This window comes from Desarmillaria tabescens (genome assembly GCF_030435595.1).
Source record: "Desarmillaria tabescens strain CCBAS 213 chromosome Unknown EV420scaffold_5, whole genome shotgun sequence".
NCBI lineage: Eukaryota > Fungi > Basidiomycota > Agaricomycetes > Agaricales > Physalacriaceae > Desarmillaria > Desarmillaria tabescens.
This window is the reverse complement of record NW_026848304.1, coordinates 1,262,790-1,286,067: the sequence shown is the minus strand read 5'-3', so window position 1 is coordinate 1,286,067 and position 23,278 is coordinate 1,262,790. Positions and strand designations below refer to the sequence as shown.

At 47.9% G+C, this 23,278-nt stretch overlaps 9 protein-coding genes across 9 annotated transcripts; 6 read left to right on the top strand and 3 right to left on the bottom strand.

Moving 5' to 3' along the window:
• Positions 1 to 32: 32 nt before the first annotated feature.
• On the bottom strand, positions 33 to 1,350 carry EV420DRAFT_1238253 (exonuclease V; the record flags this gene model as incomplete). The annotated part of the gene is made up of 7 exons (XM_060466607.1): positions 33 to 427; positions 453 to 627; positions 677 to 730; positions 781 to 832; positions 881 to 966; positions 1,018 to 1,168; positions 1,217 to 1,350. Coding segments are annotated over 7 exons (1,047 nt in total), but the record flags the coding sequence as incomplete, so codon positions are not given.
• A 2,442-nt stretch (positions 1,351 to 3,792) lies between these two features.
• On the top strand, positions 3,793 to 4,950 carry EV420DRAFT_1637588 (RTA1 like protein-domain-containing protein; the record flags this gene model as incomplete). Its single annotated transcript, XM_060476728.1, has 4 exons — positions 3,793 to 3,826; positions 3,874 to 3,973; positions 4,024 to 4,170; positions 4,230 to 4,950. 4 exons carry the CDS (start codon positions 3,793 to 3,795, stop codon positions 4,948 to 4,950), a joined length of 1,002 nt encoding a protein of 333 aa, XP_060336502.1.
• A 1,879-nt stretch (positions 4,951 to 6,829) lies between these two features.
• Positions 6,830 to 8,384, top strand: EV420DRAFT_959910 (aromatic compound dioxygenase). The gene is made up of 10 exons (XM_060484157.1): positions 6,830 to 7,276; positions 7,329 to 7,359; positions 7,410 to 7,429; positions 7,483 to 7,514; positions 7,564 to 7,649; positions 7,708 to 7,784; positions 7,832 to 8,067; positions 8,123 to 8,154; positions 8,203 to 8,220; positions 8,273 to 8,384. Exons 1-10 carry the CDS (start codon positions 7,175 to 7,177, stop codon positions 8,305 to 8,307), a joined length of 669 nt encoding a protein of 222 aa, XP_060336501.1. The 5' UTR covers positions 6,830 to 7,174; the 3' UTR covers positions 8,308 to 8,384.
• A 96-nt stretch (positions 8,385 to 8,480) lies between these two features.
• Positions 8,481 to 10,317, top strand: EV420DRAFT_1514427 (uncharacterized protein). Its single transcript, XM_060471817.1, has 5 exons — positions 8,481 to 8,843; positions 8,896 to 9,427; positions 9,482 to 9,634; positions 9,678 to 10,043; positions 10,098 to 10,317. The coding sequence occupies exons 1-4, from the start codon at positions 8,757 to 8,759 to the stop codon at positions 10,001 to 10,003; spliced, it is 1,098 nt and encodes a 365-aa protein (XP_060336500.1). The 5' UTR covers positions 8,481 to 8,756; the 3' UTR covers positions 10,004 to 10,043; positions 10,098 to 10,317.
• Positions 10,318 to 10,949: 632 nt separating this feature from the next.
• Positions 10,950 to 15,993, bottom strand: EV420DRAFT_1719634 (P-loop containing nucleoside triphosphate hydrolase protein; the record flags this gene model as incomplete). Its single annotated transcript, XM_060479740.1, has 20 exons — positions 10,950 to 11,188; positions 11,242 to 11,381; positions 11,435 to 11,845; positions 11,895 to 12,018; positions 12,072 to 12,187; positions 12,241 to 12,273; positions 12,319 to 12,441; positions 12,498 to 12,791; positions 12,848 to 13,087; positions 13,137 to 13,314; positions 13,366 to 13,547; positions 13,603 to 13,874; positions 13,922 to 13,942; positions 13,996 to 14,463; positions 14,510 to 14,788; positions 14,811 to 15,135; positions 15,183 to 15,476; positions 15,530 to 15,688; positions 15,749 to 15,788; positions 15,851 to 15,993. 20 exons carry the CDS (start codon positions 15,991 to 15,993, stop codon positions 11,065 to 11,067), a joined length of 3,966 nt encoding a protein of 1,321 aa, XP_060336499.1. The 3' UTR covers positions 10,950 to 11,064.
• Positions 15,994 to 16,103: 110 nt separating this feature from the next.
• On the top strand, positions 16,104 to 16,863 carry EV420DRAFT_1514415 (uncharacterized protein). Its single transcript, XM_060471816.1, has 2 exons — positions 16,104 to 16,477; positions 16,533 to 16,863. Exons 1-2 carry the CDS (start codon positions 16,425 to 16,427, stop codon positions 16,747 to 16,749), a joined length of 270 nt encoding a protein of 89 aa, XP_060336498.1. The 5' UTR covers positions 16,104 to 16,424; the 3' UTR covers positions 16,750 to 16,863.
• Positions 16,864 to 16,899: 36 nt separating this feature from the next.
• EV420DRAFT_1302154 (P-loop containing nucleoside triphosphate hydrolase protein) lies at positions 16,900 to 20,724 on the top strand. The gene is made up of 6 exons (XM_060468410.1): positions 16,900 to 17,591; positions 17,640 to 18,496; positions 18,549 to 18,915; positions 18,967 to 20,122; positions 20,181 to 20,583; positions 20,635 to 20,724. Exons 1-6 carry the CDS (start codon positions 16,913 to 16,915, stop codon positions 20,650 to 20,652), a joined length of 3,480 nt encoding a protein of 1,159 aa, XP_060336497.1. The 5' UTR covers positions 16,900 to 16,912; the 3' UTR covers positions 20,653 to 20,724.
• EV420DRAFT_1514408 (uncharacterized protein) lies at positions 20,725 to 21,545 on the bottom strand. The gene is made up of 3 exons (XM_060471815.1): positions 21,472 to 21,545; positions 21,193 to 21,416; positions 20,725 to 21,141 (listed from the first exon to the last, which is right to left on the bottom strand). Exons 1-3 carry the CDS (start codon positions 21,510 to 21,512, stop codon positions 20,918 to 20,920), a joined length of 489 nt encoding a protein of 162 aa, XP_060336496.1. The 5' UTR covers positions 21,513 to 21,545; the 3' UTR covers positions 20,725 to 20,917.
• Positions 21,546 to 21,590: 45 nt separating this feature from the next.
• Positions 21,591 to 23,275, top strand: EV420DRAFT_1514405 (inositol phosphophingolipids phospholipase C). The gene is made up of 8 exons (XM_060471814.1): positions 21,591 to 21,656; positions 21,710 to 21,883; positions 21,935 to 22,121; positions 22,177 to 22,230; positions 22,268 to 22,297; positions 22,347 to 22,549; positions 22,578 to 22,749; positions 22,855 to 23,275. Exons 1-8 carry the CDS (start codon positions 21,616 to 21,618, stop codon positions 23,146 to 23,148), a joined length of 1,155 nt encoding a protein of 384 aa, XP_060336495.1. The 5' UTR covers positions 21,591 to 21,615; the 3' UTR covers positions 23,149 to 23,275.
• The last annotated feature ends 3 nt before the right edge of the window (positions 23,276 to 23,278 follow it).

Genomic DNA, 23,278 nt, shown 5'->3' with positions numbered 1-23,278 from the left:
TCCAGCGGAAGACTTGTGGCCGTGATATCTTCTTTGGGTTTCAATGGTTGCTGGCGAAGATAAATTAACTGAAGACACGGATCAATGCCAGGGATATCTAATTCCAAAGTGACGTTCCTCCACAGAGTAGTCAGATCGTCAAGGCAAGTAAATGCCGGGTGGGAAGTTCCCCGTAAGCTTCCTGCTCCTGCTTGAGTGAGGAATCTTTCAGAAAATGGCAGCGTTGGATCGACATTCATCTGGTTCCACAGTCTTGTGAAGTCAAAGGGGGTTTCAGGTGCTATCAGTGGGGATAATAATTGATGGTATAGCATGAGTTGTAGACGTGAAGCAAGTGCATCTTCGTCTGAGGGCAAATATTCGCTGCGTCGTGTCTTGGTGTCTATCAAACGTAGGGTGTGCTGATAGCAGCGATGAGTTGCTGGGTCTTCTGTTTTTGTCTCATCGTCGACAGGTTAAATCTATGAATTTGTAGCCAGATGTAGAGGCGAAATCTGTTATAGGACTTGGCTTTTCACTTGGCTTGAGCACTTGACGTCGCTTCTTGTATTTGCGCGGGGTCGACGCAGGACTTCGAAGACGCTTTGGACTGTCTGAAGACCCAGAATTTTCTCTGATTAGTTCATCCTATGGCGAAATCATTAAACTATTAAATGCCTGGGAATGGGTGACCTACAATTATCCCGGTAACAATTTGTCCTTGAACAAAACCAAAGACAGGCATTTCTCGCTTTATGTCCGAGGTTAAAATCGTAGTCATTCCAACCATGATATACGTACTGCACGTCCTTGAGCGAGCAGAGAGTGTATCGATGACAACATATTGACAATTCTGTCAAGCACGTAAGTAGCCATTATGGTTCATAGAAGGTCAAAGTACCGTAATCCCCAATGTTCTTCGTCAGTAGTAACTTGGACAGGAATTTTCTTCGGTTCCAGCTCCCGCTCCAATTTTTTGTGTACAAACTATGCGACAGTAAGCATGGAATATCAACAGAACAGATAGCAAAAACGCACCGTTCCCCTTTTCTGTACTCTGTTATTGACAGCAGCTACATCTTTCTTGACAGACATGTCTTTTCCATTCCGAGAGACGAATGACGCCGGCCTGTGCTCCAAACGCTTCCAGCGCTTTTGCAACAAGCCATATTCGAATTGTAGTTCACACCTTGGATTTCCGTAAGCGCGTTTCCCTGTGCCACGACCAAATTTTTACCAGGCTGGGCCAACAAGATCGGAGACTGACAGCATCCGGTATGGACGAAAGCGTTCATACATGCTACGCGTATCCACTGAAGCTTCAGGAGGGATATCATCGTCCTCAACCGCGATTTCGATCTTGGGCCTCCCCTTCGGAATCGTTTCGCTGGATGAAGCGGTGCTGCTGGCGGCGTCGATTAGCGCGTAATCCGTCTCGGTGAGAGTATCGAAGCCGCCGTCTGAAAAATCGCTACTATCTGAGCGTAAATGCATTATCTTGGGACAGAAGAGCGGTTGAGTAAGTTCTGGCACGTCGTAAAACAGAATTTGTGATAAAAAGTGTGGGTTGAGTGTAGGGTCCTGCGGTGACTCAACAGAGCGTTCCGAGTCTACGCGACGGTCACATGATATCGATCTGAGCCAACCGGACCGGATACCCGATACAACCATCTAAAGGTCCGAGTTTCGCCCACTGCTTATCCGCTGTTTCCCCTTCAGATCTCAAGCTCAAACGTTGAGTGCAAAAGGTGTTGGAATTATTGCAGTGGGAGGCTTGCAGTAGGTATAATACTAAATTATTTTGCTACTAGAGCTCCTAATGAGCTCCTTATATACTACGAAAAGTATCTAGAATATTCTACCAAAAGTAACTAAATATATCTAAGTATCGTGACAAATAAATGAGTAAGCCGAAGCTTCGGGAATCTTCTAGCATGAGCTTGAAGTTGCAAATCCCAACACTCCCCCTCAACTTCGAGTTACTAAAATGCATAATCTTCTTCATCATCTTCATCAGCTACATTGCTCTTGTTGTATCTTCTCCCCCTTGAGCAATATTTGGGCACTTGTTTCTGTAGTGGCCTTTCTGCCCACAGCCGTAGCAAATGATATTAGCCGTATCGGGAGGCGGCCCTTGATTGATCGCGCGGCTACGCCATTTCAAATTCTGGTGAATTGAGTTTCCGGCGGCGCTCTTCATTTAGCAATCGACGAGTGACATAATCGAAGTCTGGACCTCGCGTCGGATCGCTGGGATCAGTATTGGCCTCGATGTAAGATTCGATGGCGGTAACGATGTTCTCGTAGGTAGGGGGTAAGGATGCCAATAGAATAGTCATCCTAAGTATGTCTACCAATGTAATTCCAATATCCTTGAGGGACTGGTCAAGTTCATTGAAATTATTGATGTGCTCCTGCACAGATGCTCCCTCTTCCATTCTGAGAGAAACAAAACTACGAAGAACAGTCATACGATTGGCCCATCCTGAGGATTCATAATATTCCTTCAGAATTTGCCACATTCGGGCAGGGTCCGTGGTCTTCCGGGTTAGCGGTAACACAGAATCAGACACATGCAGAATGATCTCGGCAGCGGCAAGCCTCGCGCGCTTGTCCCAGACAGTCTGTGTCCTTGTTCCACTTGCGGGGCGGGGTTCTGTACCTGAAACTATTCCCCACAAATCCTTCCGAATTAAGTGCATTTCCATGCGGTACTTCCATGTGAAGTAATTCTCTTCACTCAGGAGATCAAATCGGGTGCTACTCCGGTCTTCCATAACTGGAGGTATCAAAGTGGTATGTAACGAGAGTATGTAATGTGCCTGAAAAGGCGAGTATACGGTGCCTAAAAAGGACTTCGGGAATGGGGTGCTAACCTAGAAAGGGTTTACAGCGACTAATACAATGATTTCACCTACGTAGAAACGATTTACGGCGGCGTAGAAACGACTTTTAACAACTTCGTCTACCTAGAGAGGATTTACGACGGCCTAGAAAGGACTTCGAGCACCAACCTAGAGAGGAATTACAGTGGCCTAGAGAGGACTTTTAATTACACCTGCCTAAAGAGGACTGATGGTGATTGACGTGTGGCTAGAAAGCCGGCTCGGGTGGTCCGAAAGAGAATGCGTGTGGAAGATGAGACTTCTACTGGAGCTCGGGGCCCATAACCTGTTGGAATTATTGCAGTGGGAGGCTTGCAGTAGGTATAATACTAAATTATTTTGCTACTAGAGCTCCTAATGAGCTCCTTATATACTACGAAAAGTATCTAGAATATTCTACCAAAGTAACTAAATATATCTAAGTATCGTGACAAATGAGTAAGCCGAAGCTTCGGGAATCTTCTAGCATGAGCTTGAAGTTGCAAATCCCAACAAAAGGAAACAAGGCTAGCCATATAGTGGCATATTGAATCGGCCTCGAGGAGCCAGACTGTACATAGATTTTTTTTCTTCCTTCCCCGTCGCCTGTCTTGGCTCAGCAAGGCGGTGCAGTCCCTACTTGGTGGCAGATGGCTACCTCCTGGCTTTCCGTCTCCATAATGCTCCAACTACCTTGACATTAACTACGAAAGACCGTGCTACAAGCGTTGTGGATAGTGTCAAAGAAAATCCTCAAATCAGCTTCTCGATCGCGGTGGTGCAGCAACAGGAGTAAGCGAATCCATGCTTTTCAGAACCCTGATAAACATCTGACTTTACTCCAATTCGATTTTTTCATACAGCTCCGCAGCTTTCTTCATAAGTTTAAATACACTAGCAGCAGCCAAGCATCGCAATATCTGCCCCCACCTCATCTTTACTATCAAGCATGTCTAGCAACAGCACATCGCCCGACGGCTACGGTACAACGTTCTGTTATTCTGATTGAAGTGTTCTGACCATCTCTTAGCCGAGGGTAGTTACTGGTACTATGCGCCTAATAAAGGCGCCCCCATCGCATTTGCGGTACTATTCGGTATCTCTGGAATAGTTCATGCCTATCAGTGCTTGTGAGTTGTACTTTTTGTCCGACTGTTCTGCTCTCATACAATCCATTTAGTAAGTATCATTGCTGGAAAGTTGGTGGTCTACTTCCTTGGGCTGCGACTCTCTTTGTAGGGGCGTTCGTGGCTCGGGAAATCGGAGCTTACAACTATGACAACCTTGGCGTTTTTATTGCTAGTACTGTTTTATTCCTGATTGCCGCGTACGTTGGTTTCGGCTGCTTCCCCAGTTCGCCTTGTTTCTGATCCCATATGTCTCCAGCCCTGTGTATGAGGGAGCGAATTACTTTCTTTTGGGAAGGATCTTGTACTACGTCCCGTACAACTCCCCACTTCATCCCGGGCGTGTCGTGTCAACTTTCGTTGGGATCGACCTCATTATTGGAGTGCTTACCGGGGTTGGTACCCCACGCGTCGCCAATTCATCTCTTTCTCAAAGCGAAATCAATTTGGGAAAGAATCTACTGAAGGCCGCGCTGTTACTCCAGATTGCGTCCATGTGTAGTTTCGTCGCCGTCACTGCGCGATATCACTACAGATGCTACAAGACGGGAACGCTTCCAAATAACTTGCGCACGGTTCTCATTGTTCTTTACATCAGCTGCACGCTCATCACGGTCCGTACCATATACCGTACCGTGGAGTACTTTGAAGCCGCCAGCTTAAATGTTCGCTCCGACATCATCCACATTAGTCCGCTGCTAAAGCGCGAGTTTTACTTCTGGGTATTTGAAGCGATGTTCATGTTCTCGAACACGGTCCTTCTGAACACATTCCATCCTTCACGTTTCCTACCCGTTAACAACAAGATATACCTCGCACGAGACGGAGTTACAGAGATTGAAGGTCCAGGATACGAGGACAAGAGACATTTCCTTTTGACTCTTTTTGATCCTTTCGACATCGTCGGCATCATTACCAAAAGGGATAAGACAGAGAAGTTTTGGGAGAATGTTGACAGCAAGGGTAACGTCGAGGCCTGAGCGAGGCTTTTACTCCATCACACCATAGTACTTTTTTAATTGACGGTTTTCTACAAGAAGACGCCGGACCATCCAATGACCACCCTGTGCCAGTTCCATCAGTAGTTTCCCACCAGGACTAGTCCTGGCCAGCCCCAATGAGCAGCTGGACTTCCAGATGGACTCATTGAATCCTACACATGCGGTGAATGCTGTCTGCTGAAAGCCAAGCCACCCGCCGTTTCTATGGGAAGATCTTCGGGTGAAAAAGAAAATGGAAAGCATGCCACCATGACACTCATCAGTGAGCTGCAAGAAGAAATGTAGTCAGTATCTGGCTTGAGCATTCAGTAGAGCTACCAACAGTTGGCAGGCACTGTTTGTCTTTGTCCTCCTAGGTCGTTTTGAAGGTCTAATCAAATTTAAACGCAACCTTGTAGATCCTCATATCACATGTCCTTCAATGGGACTACAAGCAGTGATCCGAGGTCGAGCCTCTCAATACGGAGATACTTTGACAAGAGTCTTTCCTGCTGGCAGCCGATAGAGACGATGTCTCATGAAGTAGGTCCTTTTACCGATGACATGACACTCGCCTCTCGGAAAGGCCGGACCGTAAAGTTAAAGAATCTCTATCACCGCACGGTGGGGAAGCAGTCATACATGTGCGAGTGAGCCACTTGATCATCATACATCATGACCGGTCTTCCCGATTACGTCTCCAAAGACTGTAAGTAAAAATTTGTCCTTATCTCTCATATACCTACTCGCGAAGTCGTAAAACCTTATAGATTCATATGGAAGGCGACATGACTGACAGAAGCTTTCAATCATTTAACACGCATGCGTACCTACTACCTGGGCCCTCTCTCTTCTTGATGATAGTTGATTCTGGGTTGTTGGACAGTTCAGCTGACGGCAATACGATGCTGCAAGTAGTCTTTTGGTTCTCAGGACTCTTATCCTTGGACCCTAGAACAAAAAGGTGGGCTCGCGAACGAGGTAATCAGCGATCTGGACGAGGAGGAACCTGCCACCGATATTCCTGTGCTCACTAAGTTCCTTCATTGCTGGTTTTAAATGGCAGAATTTTCACAAGGACACCATCGACATCTGCCCTAGAACGTAAAAATTTGTATCCGTTGAGCTACTAATCCCATCGTGATTAGGGAAACCTCCGGAGGGGCAGCTTGTATGTTACTACGACTATTTCGGTATTCAGGCTCCCTACGGGCTACTTTTCTGCGTGCGGTGCTTCTGATATGCAACATGTCTGATTCAATAGTGTCCACTTGGACTGGCTGTTAGTCATGATAGGATGTGCCATACGGTGGTACTGTATTGGTGCTGCAACGACCGGACCGTCAAGGCTTACTAGCGGAGCTCCACCTCGAGGAGAAGGCGGTCTATGCCGTCAAGGCGGAAACACGAGGGTGAAAGGATGCCCTTCATCTTCTTCGTTGACGGCAGCATCGCCAGTTATGTAGAAGAGGTCTACACTCCAAGGAATATAGTTGAGGCCAGGTGAGTATGGGAGAGAACGATGATGTGGTCATTTGTCTCTGCCGAACGCTCTCTAACGTCTAGGGAAGATGAAAAATATCCCTCTTTGCACGACATCTGTGACGGAACGAGTCGTGAAGGCCATAAACATTCACAGCGGTGCCTGATCTGTATTTCGATTTCACGACTGTGTACTGGGTCGATCGCGACGTGCCTTCTGGCGCCCAGGGCCCAACTCTGGAAAAGATGCTTGCTGTCATTTTACCGTGGTTTTCGCCTAACACAACATGCCAACACGTTTCATGAACCTCTACAGGAAACGCGATGTACACGAAGGAATGACGATCTTTCTTGTTAAGGCAAATCAACCGACACGCTAATTCGGCGAAAGTGCCGCCAGTCTACATCTGTATGCTCACGGGATCGTGATGGATAATTTACGGCTGCATCTCAGGATATTTTCGGATTGTTGACGTTGAAGGATCGCGGCATATGCAGCGAAGATGTCAATGACTGAGCAAAATCTTGGGGTTCCAGTGGTAATACAGTTTTACAGGCATCTCTTTTTCTGCCGTGATTATGCCGACTTCAACGACCGTGTCGCTATTAATATCGTCTTGTCATAGTCTTGCTGGCGCCGTGGAGCTGATTTGGCGGTCCTGAAAAGTATTAAAGAAGCCCACTTCACTGAATCGCACCCCAACCCCAGTCCCTGAACAAAAAGTCCTCGAGTCACTAAAACATGCAGTTCACATCTTTCATCTCCCTCGCTGTGCTCTCTGTCGGTCTTCTGATCGGTCAGTGTGCAGCACTACCTACGTCAAGATCGAGCGCTTCATCTAACGTTTGTAATCCCGTGCTGTACGGGTTGCTTCTGTTTATAATTCTTCTTGCAGGCTTGTGTCTTGTCCCCCGATGTTGCTCGAAGTAAGCATCCTTCATGTACTAACTGAAGTGCACTGACTAGTAGATATCAGCTGACTACGTCGCCAACCCTGTATGACAGTCTGGTTCGCCCTTCTGAATACAACTGCTAACAATAATATTCAGCCTGTACGCCAGGACGTTACTGATGGACAAGTGTATGCTTCTTCCTAAGAAATAAATGACTTCGCTGACCACGACTGGCAGTGGCATCGCATTCACGCTCGATATCACCGTTATGGATGTGACTACCTGCGAGCCTTTCTCCAATGCAATGGTTGAACTCTGGTCTCGTGAGCTGGCCCGCTCGAGCGCGCCCGATCCAGGCTGATCAACTTTTTGAAATTGCAGCCAACGCTCTGGGAGAATACGGTAATTTCCTTCGTGGAGCTTTCACTACGGCATCAAACGGCGTTGCTGAATTCCAGGTGCGCCCTTCAAGGCCGCGACCATGCTAGCGCTCATGTGCTCCTAGACTATTTTCCCCGGGTATACCTCAGATGGCGCCAATCATATGAATATTGCCGTCCACCAGACTTCGGACATTTCTTCGCCAATTGTGCACACTGGAGAGCTGTTTTTCACTGACCCCTGGACCAACATCATCGCCATGTCGACCCCTTACAACCAAAACACCAATACTCGCATTATGGACGCCCAGGATCCAGACTACGCCACGGCTAACAGCAATGGAAGCAATGCCATTATCAGGTGTGTGCCATTCAGAAAGTTGTCACCAGAATGGTACCTAACTATCATTCTCTAGTGTTTTGTCCATCCAAGATGACTGGCCGGAAGGTGAATATTTTGTACTCTTCACAATTCCGCCCGCTGATGAATTCATAGGCATTATTGGAACAATCAGTACGCTTTCCGCTCTGCTACTCCTGAGAATTGCATTGCTGACTGAGTCTAGCTGTCGGGGTTAACCCATCCAAGCTTGCTGTCTAAGTAGTGTACATAATCCAAAACGAATTTGTAAAAGTAAATTGAATTGAAATTAACGCGACGCGTACTTGGCACATGGCAATGACGGCACTGAAGAAGATGAGTCAGAGCGGTGACGTGAACAAAAAAAGTGGTCTCATCTGGAATACCCAATTGAGGATTGTCCGTGAGAATACAAATTGAATGGCCCAGCGTTCTCGCCACCTCTTTCGACTCTTTCGAACGTCCATGCATCGTCGTCCCACTACGAGTCGTGCCACTGCCTGACTTTTAAATACCGACTGTTCCTTTTACTTGCGCTCGGTTAAGGCCCCCTTTCCTTCCTTCGATCGCGACGACGTCCGACCTGTCTTTGACATCCCGGACTCCGGAGAGATAATGCTTGATTCTTTTCCTGTTTTCTTATCCTAGTCTCTTGATTCATTTATCTATTCGAACGAAACGACAACGACATGCCTATTATGACCACCTCCTCACCTTCCCGGTCCTTTTTCGTTACCTTCATCGCGGGTGCACTCGGCTCTATTGGCCTCGGAGTGGTACGTAGATAGCTCCTTTGTTAATGTTAATCAGCTTCTAACTCGGATATAGAGCGTAGCTGCTATATGGTTTATATGGCTTGTACCCAATGCAAAGCCTGCCGTTCCCGAATTAACGAAAGCGGCCTCGCGTAAAGCTCGCCGACGTTCTGCACCCCCTTCTCTGCCATCTTCACGTCGGCAAGCATCCATTCTTCGTTCCCGCAGTCGAGCAGCCCTCATCTCGGAGCCGTCCACTCCAGACAGTACTGCCACCCGACATGTTTCTTTCTTGGACTCTCAGATCAGGTCCGGTAACTCTAGACGGTTTTCAGTCCCTACTGAGGAAATAAAGCATGAGTCCGACGAGAATTTACCATCTCAATCTGACTCTAGTCCTCGGTCATCGTCTTCGACACTCGTTTCCCCCCAGGTTCCTATTAAACTTATTCTGGCGCGGTCTTCTGGCGTTGCAGAAAGCGGAGATGGCTCAGCCGAGTCTGACTCTTCAACTCGCCGTTCGTCCCTGTTGTCGCCTCGCTTGCCAAAGATGAGGAATCCTTTGGGAGGCAAGAAACGAACTAATGAAGAAAGAACTTCACTTGGTAAGTCTATCCACCTGCCTTGCTCGATAATCCTCTTGACTCATAACTTCATAGATTCTGTCGAACGTCCTAAACCTGTTCGGGCGTCTAGCCTGTCTACTTCATGGCAGCGTTGCAGGCAGCAAACTGCATCTGACATCCTTGACACACCTCCACCACCTGAGTCCGCTGGACGCCCTCCATTTCGTCGTTTCTCAGGCTCGCAGTGTAATGTCTTCACCCGCTTCGTCTGCGGGCTCACCACCCACAGCAACTTCATATTTTTCTTTTAAAACAACACGAAAACCATCGAATCCTACACCAGCACCGCGCACCCAACCCTATCAGTATCCCTATTTCGCTACCCCTCCTACGGGCGCTAAGATTTATATCAGAGCGCTACCGCAGTCTGAAGGCGGTAGCACCAGTAGTTCAAGCAGTGTTGACTCCACCGCAGTTGCGATGCCGGAGTCCACCCGGAGTATTGAACGCACAGAGGCCAACGCGCAGGCACAAGCCTCCCTTGGCTACGGGAGACGTCCTACTCCTAAACGTAGAGCGGCGAGCGAGAGCTGGACAACGGGCGCCCCCCCGTAGCAAAGGTTTTAAAATTACAAATGCATTATTTTATAATTTTGTACGTTTTATCTTTTTTCTTTTTGTTTGCGGGCACTCAGATCAGCATTTTCAGATTCAGGGCATATTAGGGTGACCGTCAGGATAGAGCAGTAACGATTAATAATGCAACGATGTATTTCATAGTCACGCGCATCCACATACCATACTATCGTGATAACTTGTTCGAGCGAAAACCGGAAGATCTCGCTCAGGTAAAGTGCCAAGGTCAAGTAGAAATCCACGGAAGGAGCTTGGAAGGAGCATACAAATATAATTATTTCAGCAATCGCGTACGAACGATCTTCATGATCCTCGATCTTTCGATGATCTTTCACAGCCTGTTCCGTGTTGTCTCGGTTAAATGTTTAAATCACGATCTTCGTGCAGCTTTCTAAGCTTTTCTATTCCTGAGTCATATGGAGGCCGACACGGACACCCCTCTCGGATGCGTTTAACCGATTATCTGAGACCTGCCCGACGAGTCAAAATACTTAAGTATACCGAAGTCTTCGCTTGTCGATTTCCTATCATGCCCGTAGGCGGCGCTTTTGTCAGAATAGCCCATCCAACTCTGAGGCTTCAGTCACCCTCGACTGTTTCTCTTCCTGGGACTGCCAGGACTTTAAAACCGTCTTCATCACCCACCGCTTCGCACGTATGCTCTCGTCCGCGAACGTGAGTACTCTTGTTTGTTTTACTTGGTCACTAGGTACTGACAGCACCACAGTAGCACCACCTCCCCCTTTATTGAGTGGGATCTAGGGTCTTTGAATACCATCGGGTGGAGAAGCCAAAGTAATGCGGCAGTCATGTTGATCGCTGCACATCTCCAACCGCGCAGGCGCTGATATATTATTGTTTTTATTTCGGGTTTTATGAAGGTTATCGCACTCCAGGGCCCCTCATCCTTATGTCTCTCAGATCTCAGGCAAAACACGATGCATTCTACACATCACCCTACACACGTATATACGTAACGTCGTCTGCATACTCGCTATTGGAGTAACATGTACATTAGTATTAATCTAGACGACGTCGCATCACTCCGTTAGACCGTCATGTGTCAACAGCGCCAGCATTGCATCAATGACAGGATTGTTAGGACCTTGTGCCACAATCGTACTTTCTTCGATGCTACCCAGCAGTTGTGCATCAAGGAGACGGCTACAACTTGAGTCAGTATACTGCGTGTGACAACTTTCATTGAAGGAACTTGCCGCAAGTGGTTAACAAGTATGCCTATTCGTGGCCATCCTTTGAGCTTTATCACGCCTTCCTTTCCATCGATGCTTATTCCTCCTGCAATTTGATTGACTGACACGGTTCCGCCGAACAAAAGCATCGCATATAAAGGGACCTGGAGTGATTTTTTAGTTGGCGCCAACTCGCGGTTTTTAACGATTTTTGTACCTCTGTCGCGTCTCTCAGGAAGATTTTACTGGTCTTGACCTTTGTAAAGAACACCACGTATTGCGACCTCCATGCTGAAAAGTCGAAAAGAACACTAGCAGGATGTAGAAACACCCTTTCGTTCCTGAGATCATAAATCTTGAACTCCTTGGCTTTGTTTTCTCTCTGAAACGTTCCACCTTGGACCTTATCGTACTTCCTTGCCGACAGAGGTAAGTTGACACGAGCAACTCTGGGCCACAGGCCGCCTAAAATGACGGCCTTGAGGAGATTAGTGTTTTCACTGTTGGTATTGATGGATGGTGACGATGATTTGGAATGCAGAGGGATAAAACCGATAGATATCAGTGAGGAAAGAAAGTCGGTTCGGAGGTTGGATATCTCACGAACGGTGCTCGCTGAGATGAAATTCTGAAGAAGAATGTAGTTACGATTGAGTTGGAGGACAACGGTTACACACCTCTTCACAAAATCGACGAATTTCGCCAGATGATCTTCTTTCAGCCTGAAGCCGCATACACTCATCATAGGCTTTAACATCTGCCAGAAGATCACTAGTACCTTCGCAAAAACGCGCGCGAGCCCTGATATCAAAGTTAGCTACACTTTGAAATGCATTCACTGCCCCAAAACATACTGTGATGCTTCTTTTCGTTTCTCTAGCGGACTAACAAACAGTGGTTTTGAAGATAAACATGCCACAATGGTGAGTACGGGTCCGAGGCACCGAAAGATCGTGCCTAGGACAAGCATCTAGATGGGGTGTCAGTGGAAGAGCTTCGCGTGAGAAGAGGCAAACAACTTACTTTGGCTAATCGTAAGTCTACCGGAAGTAGCGACTAAGGACTGTCAGCAAAGGCCAAAATAGGGACAGATAAACACACAAGATGCCGCCCTAGCGCTGTCAGTCTTCCTTGTCTGTCCACGGCTCCTAGGTTCTCCAATGTCGCCCAAGCTGTATCCATCGAACTGACGTCAGGAGGAGAGATTGCCTTGCCTAGGAAATGCTTTGAAAAAATGATATGAGAGTCCCATGTTTAGTAGACAGGGGAAAGACACATACTCTGACATCTTCGTCCTCCCTTGTGACTTTGACGGCGAGCGAAATATTTTCGAGTGGAACACGTAAGATCTCGGGTACAACGAACTTGTCCATTTTCGATTCCTGCTTCCTGGTGTACAGCTTATAGCATATACCTGGCTGGGTTCGACCGGCGCGACCCCGACGTTGCCTTGACTCTGCCAGCGTAACCCATGTCTCCACCAAACGAGAAATACCTGACTCTCCGTCGTACTGTGTCTGCTTGACCTTTCCTGAGTCTAGAACGTATATCACGTCGTCAATAGTGATAGATGTCTGCGGAAGTATTCATTCAGTAAGTCTACACAGTATAATGCTCGGAGACGACTGACCTCCGCAACGTTGGTGGCAGCTATGATCTTCCACTTGGTTGTCTTCACGAATACACGGCGTTGCTCCTCACTTGAAAGATTTGCATGGAGAGGCATAATATCGGCGGGAACACTTGAAGGTAATACACCCTCTATCATGTCTATACACTGTCGAATCTCTTGTACACCTGGAAGGAAAATGAGGATACCCCCACGAGTCTGCGATGTGGTGATGATGTGCTTGACCACTGCCGCAACCATCTAGAAATGGAGAATAAGTAAAATGCGCTTCCTCTCCGTAGCGTCCCACCTTATAATCGATGGCGTTGGCCCGCGTAAAATTCTGTAGGGCAGTAACGCATTCGTGACTCAATCCACTGGATGTGTACCCGACACGGACAGCCTCCTGTTCTTCTCGACTCTCCTTTTGCGTGGGCTTGACCGCTGGTGGTCGATAGTCTATCAATGAAATAACGTCCTCCAAGTACCTGTTAATCATTCCATAAAGACAAACGATTTGGATGTAAATAAAGACTCACAGATCGGTTACTGGGTGCGTAAACCCCGGGATGGTCAATAAGGGTGCACCACCAAAGTACGTAATAAAAGTCTCGTGGTTGATGGTAGCAGACATGAGAACGACCTTAAGAGTTTGATTTTCCGTCAAGAGTTCCTTCAATTCCAGAAGTAAGAAGTCGCCGTCAACTGATCGTTCGTGTACCTGATTACTACGTCTGGGTGCGAGACAAAACAAAACGAAAGTAATTGCATCGTACCTCGTCCACAATGATATGCGAAACGTCTTTCAGCTTGTCGCCGGAGCTGAGGCGTCGAAGAACCACACCAGTGGTACAGAACAAGAGTTTGGTCACCTGCTTTCTAGTACTTTCGCCACGGATAGCATATCCTACTGAATCGTCGTCAAGCCGCTCATTAGATACACGAGATGCTACGCCGATTGCAGATATACGTCTGGGTTGGGTAACGACAATAGACGCCGTCTTTCCCCGGTTGGAGTCGATGAGAGAATCCAAAATGAACTGCGGCACTAGTCAAAGTCAGCTTATAGCTATGAACTGACCATCCTTAACCTACGTTGCGTCGTCTTTCCACAGCCTTGGAGATGAATTATTAGAGAGAATAATAAAAAGATGGAGGCTGTACCTAACCTGTTTCTCCCACTACAACGACGACACGATTATCTTCCAGCTTTTTGAGGAACTCATTTTTAGAGGCAAAAGCCGGCAATTTTTGTCGAACAGCCATGATGTCTTCATACTGTGCTTTCTTCGTCCTCCGCAGACTTTCGTATTCTTCTTTGATTTGCTGGGCGGTCCTCCGGTCTTGAGAATAAAGATTGCCTCTTCTTCGACCGGTAGCCTGTGCGAGGGGCACCTCCTCTAGTTCCAGATTCGAGGCGACTTCTGAGCGTGGAGAGAAATGCCGGAAAACCGTAGATATACTGGGTGGCCCGTTGGTTTCTATCTTGGCCCATTCTTCATCCAGAATTGACAAAGCCGTTACGCAGAAGCCTCCGCCAGCATCGAGCAGTTCGTTCGACCGTAAGAGTTGGGATAGCATATGAAGGCGAACATACGCAGGGACTTTGGAGGACGTCAGGTACATCGGCATGTAATCTACAAGAGGTGAACTGTCGCCGATTAGTCGAAATGTAACAAATACCTTGTCGAGGAAATCTTTTCGCGGAGTATAGTATGCACAGCTGAATCGGTGCAGTAAAGAGAGGTAGGATGAGCTGGTGCTCGTCGACATGGCCACCGAGACCCTCGACGTCTTCCGGATTGATCTCGAATGGTGATAATGCCTTGTTTTCGTCGACTAAACTAGTGACATCTTCGCCAATAAGTCTCTTGCACAAAGTAGCAACAAGAAGATCCCAGGAATTTATCAAGCTCGGATCAGAGAGACATTCCCGAACAATGTGAACAGGCCAACCAGCCTCTTTGGTCGCCTTCTCTATGACCCATCGCGTTTTTCAGATCGTCAGTTCCAACATGTACTGAAGTAATAAAAGAGTTGGAGGAATTGACTTCTGGTAGAAAACGCTCAGGAAGATCACATTCTGGTACATGGAGAACCAGGTATTCGATGCATGCTTCTAGGACACCTTGAGAAGCCAGGAGAGTCTCTGAAATGGCAGAAGGTTCAGAGACAAAATCGACCGCCTTCCGAGCTTGGATGGGCGTGAATCCCAGAAGTTGCAGCTTCTGGGTTGCCGCCTGTATCTCTTCCTCCGGTATGTCCTTGGGCACAGCGGCTTGGGCACCTTCAGGAAGTGAGGCCCAACCCTATCAATCATTGAATAACTGTTTTCGTAACCAGTGAAGCGGCAGACCTGCTTGACAGCATCCTCAACCTGGTTGCGTAGCTCATTCGACATCTTGACTTCAGGCCAGTTTTGGAAACCAGGAGAAGGCTCTCGGTGCGGGTCTGGGTTAGCCTTAGGCTCGGCACGTTTCTCTGCTGCTTTGGCTTGCCGTTGTTCCACCATTTTACGAGCGGCAAATGGATCAGTGTCATACATCCATTTGAGATGTTCTGGCGAGGTTTTATGCTCTGCCGCAAGTTGGATCCAATATGACCGTGGTCCTTCTGGTAATACCCTGTTGAGCTGAATACCGTTGCAAAACTGACGAAACGAGTTCATCAGGGAACAAAGCATCGATTAAGCCGTAGACGAACACGGTACAAGGCGTATGTGGCGCCCCAATGTCGGGCTTCAAGGGCGCTTGGCATCACGTATGGGGGATGTGGGGTTAGGCGAACAGACTCTTTCTCGGAGTTCTTCTTGTTTATTCGACTCAAGATGACTGTGAATGTCCAGTCAGCGCCTATTTGTCGCTATCAAAAAAGGTGCGTCAGCGATTTGAGAACTGCAGTGCCAGAGGGCTCAAACTTTACCGTTTCGACAATAGGCTTCTCCCATCCATTTTTTTGGCACCTGAAATTTGAATGAATACACATATATCTCTTTTCAATTAAATGATTATAGAGGAAGATTACCTTTCATGTAGCAAACTCAGAGGATACTTTGATCCTGGAGGAAACAGAGATTTCTCTCGGTCTGTTGGGTCACTTTGTTTATCTGACTGTCTAGAAGAGTTCCCAGCGTTTCCTGATTTTACGATCCCTTTGCGGGGAGGCATGAGGAGGTGAGGATGCAAATAAAGCTGGTTACACAGCCACTGCACCTAGCAAAGGTACGTCATCGTCGACAGATGCGAACCAACTACGCGTGTGAAAGCCAAAAAATTATCATCCAATACTTATTTATTTAAAATACAAGTACATTATACAGTCTTCTGCAATGAACAGTGGATTATACAGGCAAAAACTTATACGAAACTCATGGGACAACAGGAATAGAGCGACGAAGGCAAGCTGCAGGACCGAAAGAGCCAGAGGTTCAGAAACGCTAAGCAGTAGGTTCCCAGTAGTAGAAGTAGTCCATCAGCATTTGAGTGTCTGCGGGAGTCGTGTCCATGAGAGCCGGCAACGTTCGCATTTTCTTCGTTGACATTTCCTGACTCGGAACCTGAAAGAGAGTTAGCATCGGCAATGGCACATATATTATGATATGCATGCATGCAGGTCCACAGTGCGATCTCTCTTCCTTTTAGTTGTCCTCGCCTGGGAAGGATTTGATATTGATTATCATGAACAAATCCACAGGCGACTGACGTACGGGATCCTGCAACTTGGGTAGCCCTTTTACAGCGCTGACCCAGGTCTGTCCAGCTTTTGGTAATAGCGATAGAAATTCGTCCAATTGGGCTTGCTTCTTCTCCAGATTCTTGGCAGTAACTTTCACCTTGAATATACTGGTCAGTATTCTGAACATATTAACAGCAATTCGCGTACAGGATGCAGATCCCTGGCTTCTGCATCGGCGAGTTTCTTGATTTCATCCAAGGACATGGTCAAGGATGGGTCGGCAGGCATGAAGGTCACGGAGGTGATGGAAGAGAAGAGAAATGGTGGTGTCGATGTTAACGTTAAAGTTGCGTCAAAAGGCCATTTTCAGCGCTTACATAATATAGCACCTCTTTCCTCCCTACCATCTGCATGGCGAATTCTGACATCTACAACCTCGAATTACTCTCCCTTGTCGCGAAAATCACCCAGGAAATCGACAACTATACCGGTCACAATGACAAAACTCTTGCCGAATTCGTCATCGCTCTCCACGAACAGTCCAACAAAAGTCTACCTGCATTCAAACAAAAACTGAAGGAGGTCGGGGCAGAGTTTCCTGACTCGTTTGTCGAAAATGTCGACCGCCTTATTCTCAGCATGCATCCAAAACATAAACAGAAGCACAAACCATCGACGAACGGAAATGCTAAGGGTGCAGTGGGAGAGGGTGAGCTAACAGAGCAGGAGAAGAAAAAGCGGCTGTTTCCTGGGCTTGCTTTAAAGGACAGCGAGGTTAAAGCTCCCGTTCCAGACGATGTATTCTTGCAGGAGATAGGTGACTTAGTATCTGGTCGGAAAGTACGGGAAAGACCTTGGGAAGACGACCGAGAACCAAAACGCCAACGAAGAGAAAGCCCACGGTCCCCTAGTCCTCCTAGTCCTCATCGCGGACGAGACTACAACTCTCGCGACAGACGAGGTGGTTATGGTGGCCGTGGCCCACTAGATGAACGACCTGTGCTGTTTAAGATTTACAACGGGCGGGTGACGGGGCTGAAGGAGTTCGGTGCTTTCGTCACATTAGAGGGCGTAGCTGGTCGGGTAGAAGGTGTGTATGCTTCTTTGGCAAGTAACGTTTATCGCTAACTTCAATAAGGTATGGTCCACGTATCCAATATCCAAACTGGCATGCGAGCAAATTCGGCTATGGATCTCCTCAGTCGCGGACAAAATGTCAAGGTCAAGGTTGTAAGTGTAGCCGGTAGCAGGATTGGTCTGTCTATGAAGGACGTCGATCAAGCATCTGGCCGCGACTTGACACCTCATCTTCGCATCAAATCCGAGGCGGAAATGGAAGAAGAACGAGTCAAGTCAATACGGGGTGCATCTTCCGGGGCAAATGCATTACCATTGCGGTCCAAGAATGACCCTCCCGTTCGATCTGCGAAGCGACTGACCTCTCCGGAGCGTTGGGAAATCAAGCAGCTGATTTCGTCCGGAGCCATTGACGCATCAGAGTATCCTGATCTCGATGACGAGATGAATAATCCTATGGTTCATGCTGAAATCGAAGAGGAACTTGATGTTGAGATCCGAGAAGACGAGCCGCCTTTCTTGGCTGGTCAGACGAAGCGCACGCTTGATCTCAGTCCAGTAAAGGTCGTCAAAGCTCCAGATGGCTCTCTGAATCGAGCTGCATTGGCTGGGGCCTCCCTTGCAAAGGAAAGGCGAGAGCTCAGGCAGCAGGAGGCAAACGAACAGGTGGATTCTGAGGCGAGAGATTTCAGTCAGCCGTGGTTGGATCCAATGGCCAAAGAATCGGATCGGACATTTGCTCAGGATATGAGAGGCAATTTGAAGGGTCAGAAGGCTGGAGAGGTGCCCAAATGGAAAGAGCAGACGTTCAACAAGGCCACGACGTTTGGAGAGATAACGACGCTCAGCATCCAGGACCAGCGGAAGAGTTTGCCCATTTACAAGCTGCGCGATCCTCTACTTCAGGCTATCGAACAAGTGTGTATACTCTGCTTATCTCTAGTTGAGGTCCATTAACTTACCTTTTTAGCATCAAGTTCTCATCGTCGTCGGTGACACTGGTTCCGGAAAGACGACGCAGATGGTCCAATACCTCGCTGAAGCAGGTTTTGCTGATCGTGGCAAGATAGGTTGTACGCAACCTCGACGTGTCGCTGCAATGTCTGTTGCTAAGCGTGTCTCCGAGGAAGTCGGTTGTCGACTGGGACAAGAAGTTGGGTATACCATTCGCTTTGAAGACTGTACCAGTCCCGAGACGCGGATAAAATACATGACGGATGGTATGCTTCAGCGAGAATGCTTGATCGACCCGCTGTGCAGTTCATATTCGGTCATCATGTTGGACGAGGCACACGAGAGAACGATCGCTACTGACGTTCTTTTCGGTTTAATGAAAAGTATGTTTTGTTTCTTGTTCTTCAGAAAAGTGTCTAAGCTGCTCATTTCAGAGGCCGTCAAGCGTCGACCTGACCTTAAACTCATTGTAACATCCGCCACACTTGATGCAGAGAAGTTTTCAAAGTACTTCTTTGGTTGTCCCATCTTCACCATTCCTGGCCGAACTTTCCCCGTTGAAATCCTCTACACCAAGGAGCCGGAAAGTGACTATCTTGACGCCTCTCTTATTACCGTCATGCAAATTCATCTTTCTGAGCCACCTGGCGACATTCTTCTCTTCCTGACTGGACAAGAAGAGATCGATACAGCTTGTGAAATTCTCTTCGAGCGTATGAAAGCTCTTGGTCCCAAAGTCCCCGAACTCATCATCCTTCCCATCTATTCTGCCCTTCCCTCCGAGGTACAATCTAGGGTCTTCGAACCTACACCGCCTGGGGCTCGCAAAGTCGTCATTGCTACTAACGTTGCCGAGACGAGTTTGACGATTCCTGGTATCTATTATGTTATTGATCCAGGGTTTTCAAAGCAGAACGCATACGATCCACGATTAGGCATGGACTCTCTCGTTGTCATGCCTATATCGCAGGCGCAGGCGCGGCAGCGCTCAGGTCGTGCCGGTCGCACAGGGCCTGGTAAATGCTATCGATTGTATACCGAGGCTGCGTACCGAAACGAGATGTTACCTAATTCAATCCCAGATATCCAGCGAACCAACCTTGCGTCGACTATCCTGCAATTGAAGGCAATGGGGATTAACGACTTGTTGAGCTTCGATTTCATGGACCCACCCCCCGCGCAGACTATGCTTACTGCACTAGAGTCATTGTACGCATTGTCAGCATTGGATGATGAGGGATTGTTGACGCGGCTGGGGAGAAAGATGGCCGACTTCCCTATGGAGCCGCCACTAGCGAAGATGTTAATTGCCTCCGTAGAGCTAGGATGCTCGGAGGAAATCTTGTCTATCGTGGCCATGCTTTCCGTCCAAACTGTATTTTATCGTCCAAAAGAGAAGCAAGGCCAGGCCGATTCCAAGAAAGCCAAGTTTCATCAGCCTGAGGGAGACCATCTTACTCTTCTGACGGTGTACAACGGCTGGAAGGCTGCGAACTTCTCTAATCCATGGTGTTACGAGAACTTCATCCAAGCTAGGAGTATGCGGCGAGCGCAAGATGTGCGGAAGCAGTTGCTTGGTATCATGGATCGGTGCGTTTACCTCGCTTCAAAGTTGTTTTTTTCTCGGTGCTAACAGGTATGCCTACAGGTATAAGCATGATATTCTTTCGGCGGGTCGAGATTATAACCGCGTTCGCATGGCAATCGCTTCGGGCTTCTTCCGAAACGCCGCCAAGAAAGATCCTCAAGAAGGGTACAAGACTCTTGTCGAGGGCACACCCGTCTACATCCACCCATCCTCTGCGCTCTTCAATCGAAATCCTGAATGGGTTGTCTATCATGAATTAGTACTTACCACAAGAGAATACTGTCACAATGTGACGGCCGTGGAACCCAAGTGGCTTGTTGAGGTTGCACCACAGTTCTTCAAGGTTGCGGACGCGAACAAAATCAGTAAACGGAAGAAGCAGGAGAAGATTGAACCCCTTTATAACAAGTACGAGAAGGCGGACGAATGGCGCCTTTCGAAAGTCAAAAGGAGTGCACGATCTGTAAGTTCTATTTTCCTTCATCTATCCTGTATTCTCATGATTACTTTGCAGAGTCAAACATTTGGATGATATGCTTTATGTATTCCGTTGTATACTGTGTAATAATGATAAATGATTAGATTCGAGACGAGCATTATTAAAAGCTTCTAAATAGAGGGAGACGGAGAATAAGGGAACTTAAAGATACAGTCGACGATATGGGGTATGATACAATGCTATATTCTGAGAGGTTGGTGGAGTCCATGCCCATAGGCATCGGGTAAAATGATACAAAACAAACTGGGGGAACGATGAGACGTTGCCACGATCAATCAAATGGCGCTTACTGTAGTAATTAACCAACAAATCTTAGCGCATCCGCGCTAATGTAATACTTTCCAACCTCTCCTGCTTTCGTGGATGCGGCTGTGGCGTCTGGAACCAACATGAACGTCTGGGAAAAGACACGACCGTGGCCGTCTATCGTCTTTGCACCAGTAGTATGTGGGTTGCCAGCCGGACCGCGTCCATGAACGACATTCCCCGACACCGTAACGAGAAGCGAGGGCGGTGATGTGCCTACAGACTGTCAGACGCCAAATTTATCTGGCGAATTTAAGTGAGGCCTACCAGGTATGGGATGACAGTCAAATGATTGCATCTCATGCTTCGTTGGAGGCATTTTCGTAATGAGCTCCTTGAGACCATCTATGCCTTGCTTTGTCGTCCCGTTCCAGGACAAAGACGACGAAGACCGGTAGAAACTGGGCAGGTCCGCCACCCTAGTAGAGGAGTCATAGGTGTTGTAATAGATGCGAGTGAAGCTATCTGCTGCACGTGTAGCGATAGAGATACTGCAGAGAAGGAGAATTGAGCTAAAGAGGAGAATGGGAACGGTGAAGGACGCACTCGTCGCGGGTGAAGGGCGTTCGAGGGGTGGCGGTGGTCATGGTTGCTGGAGCAGAAGGAGCAGAAGAGACGACGTCACGCTGTGACCACGAACAGAGGCCGCACAGCCTCTGCACACAGCCACATCTTTTGCCGCTTCCATCCATGGTGGAGACCCAGCTTCGAGTTCTGACGCTAAATTGCTGGTCCAGTTTCTTTGCTTTTCATTATTGTAAGATTACTGAAATGGAACATGCAGGGGCCTGAAGTACGTCTCTAAGAATCGCGTTGAGCGCATCCGAGCCATCGCCAGTGAGCTCAGCAATGCCGACTACGACATTATAACGCTGCAGGAGCTGTGGGTGTTCTCCGACTACGTGCATGTCAGGGAATCCGTGTCGAAGCGTCTGCCTCACTCCAAATTTTTCTATAGGTGAACTTCCAGTATATGTACATAGACGCGTGCTTACATCGTGTTCGCTAGTGGAGCACTCGGTTCTGGCCTGGCCATATTCACCCGGTTTCCTATTATTGCGACCTCAGTACATCCTTATTCCTTAAGCGGGGCACCCATCGATGTTATTGCTGGCGACTGGTTCGTTGGCAAGGCTGCCACAAGCGTGGTCATTTTACATCCTGTCTTGGGCCAGGTTCAGATATTTAACACACATGTCAGTCAGCTTTGCTCTGTTTCTGGAAAGTTCATCCAACTTTGATCTCGTCTAGCTTTTTGCCAAGGGAGGAGAAGAGGGACCCGAGCATAATAGAGCCCATAGGCTCGTTAATGCGTGGGAGTTTGCCAAACTTAGCGCGTCAGGCTGCGGAACTCGGACGCTACGTGGTTGCGGTAAGGTGGCCCGCCGCGTGAATGTCCCCGTTTACTCAGACCTTTTCAGGCAGGCGACTTCAACAGCATCCCGACGACATTGCCCATGACAATCATTCGAGACCACGCCTCGCTGCATGATTCATGGGCTGTGACACATCCCAGTCTTCCGTCTTCAAGTATTATACCTCCACCACATGAGGCCATCACCAAATTTGGCGTAACCGCCGACTCGCCCATGAATTCCTACTCGGCTGGAAAACCCTTAGATCCGTACTGCTCGCAAATTCTGGGGCAAGAGACTGGATTACATATTCTACCGTCAACCCGTGCGGCCGTCGTCGATTCTTCAGCTGAAATGTACCGATTGCAAGGTGGTCCTCACTCACAAGGTTCCTGGAACGCCCCATTCCTTTTCGGATCATTTTGGGCTTGAAGCAACTTTAGAAATTCAACAAGAGGATGCTGCGCCTGTTGATTCTGAATTCGCACGACCGTTTCATCTTCATCTGTTCCTGCTCTTCCGTTTGGGCATTCAACGGAACTTTCTAATGCCGCAATAACGACTACCATTCAAGCATTGGGCGCATGTTATCACTTTTTCTCGCTATCGCGCACGCCGCGAGCTATATGTGTTTGGCTTATGTCTGGTTATCCTCGTCGCCATCGTTATTGGCTCGTCATGGCTACCTCATCCCTGGATCAATCCCATATTTTTAGTTTTTACTATCTTCATTGCCTGGTTGGCGACGACAATGCTCTATGAAGGATTCCTGTATGGTCAATGGGAGTGCAACGCACTCATGAACGTTGTAGAAGAGCTGGAGATATATAAAAAGGGACTTGAGATACGACTTGGGGCACAATCGTAGCACCTTTCGTTAGAATGTACTTTACCAGGATTTGGTTTTGGCTAGGATGTGTATGATAATGTAGTTAGATGCAGTTGTTTGGACTAGAAGGCCACTTGATAAATAGTGACGCATGTTTTCTGCTGACTCA

Excerpts from the sequence above, each read along its gene's own strand:
- EV420DRAFT_1514408 (XM_060471815.1), bottom strand. The coding sequence starts at position 21,512 with ATGACCACCGCCACCCCTCGAACGCCCTTCACCCGCGACGA. Across the intron at positions 21,417-21,471 it reads ACGCCCTTCACCCGCGACGA|TATCTCTATCGCTACACGTG; the intron begins GTGCGTCCTTCA and ends CCTTCTCTGCAG. Across the intron at positions 21,142-21,192 it reads TGACTGTCATCCCATACCTG|GCACATCACCGCCCTCGCTT; the intron begins GTAGGCCTCACT and ends GACAGTCTGTAG.
- EV420DRAFT_1302154 (XM_060468410.1), top strand. The coding sequence starts at position 16,913 with ATGGCGAATTCTGACATCTACAACCTCGAATTACTCTCCCTTGTCGCG. Across the intron at positions 18,497-18,548 it reads TACTTCAGGCTATCGAACAA|CATCAAGTTCTCATCGTCGT; the intron begins GTGTGTATACTC and ends TTACCTTTTTAG. Across the intron at positions 20,123-20,180 it reads TTGCTTGGTATCATGGATCG|GTATAAGCATGATATTCTTT; the intron begins GTGCGTTTACCT and ends GTATGCCTACAG.
- EV420DRAFT_1514405 (XM_060471814.1), top strand. The coding sequence starts at position 21,616 with ATGGTGGAGACCCAGCTTCGAGTTCTGACGCTAAATTGCTG. Across the intron at positions 21,884-21,934 it reads CACTCCAAATTTTTCTATAG|TGGAGCACTCGGTTCTGGCC; the intron begins GTGAACTTCCAG and ends CGTGTTCGCTAG. Across the intron at positions 22,750-22,854 it reads AACAAGAGGATGCTGCGCCT|CATTGGGCGCATGTTATCAC; the intron begins GTTGATTCTGAA and ends CTACCATTCAAG.
- EV420DRAFT_959910 (XM_060484157.1), top strand. The coding sequence starts at position 7,175 with ATGCAGTTCACATCTTTCATCTCCCTCGCTGTGCTCTCTGTCGGTCTT. Across the intron at positions 7,430-7,482 it reads CTGACTACGTCGCCAACCCT|CCTGTACGCCAGGACGTTAC; the intron begins GTATGACAGTCT and ends AATAATATTCAG. Across the intron at positions 8,068-8,122 it reads GGAAGCAATGCCATTATCAG|TGTTTTGTCCATCCAAGATG; the intron begins GTGTGTGCCATT and ends ATCATTCTCTAG.
- EV420DRAFT_1514427 (XM_060471817.1), top strand. The coding sequence starts at position 8,757 with ATGCCTATTATGACCACCTCCTCACCTTCCCGGTCCTTTTTCGTTACC. Across the intron at positions 8,844-8,895 it reads GCTCTATTGGCCTCGGAGTG|AGCGTAGCTGCTATATGGTT; the intron begins GTACGTAGATAG and ends ACTCGGATATAG. Across the intron at positions 9,635-9,677 it reads TCGTTTCTCAGGCTCGCAGT|CAACTTCATATTTTTCTTTT; the intron begins GTAATGTCTTCA and ends CACCACCCACAG.
- EV420DRAFT_1514415 (XM_060471816.1), top strand. The coding sequence starts at position 16,425 with ATGCATGCATGCAGGTCCACAGTGCGATCTCTCTTCCTTTTAGTTGTC. Across the intron at positions 16,478-16,532 it reads TTCCTTTTAGTTGTCCTCGC|GGGATCCTGCAACTTGGGTA; the intron begins CTGGGAAGGATT and ends CGACTGACGTAC.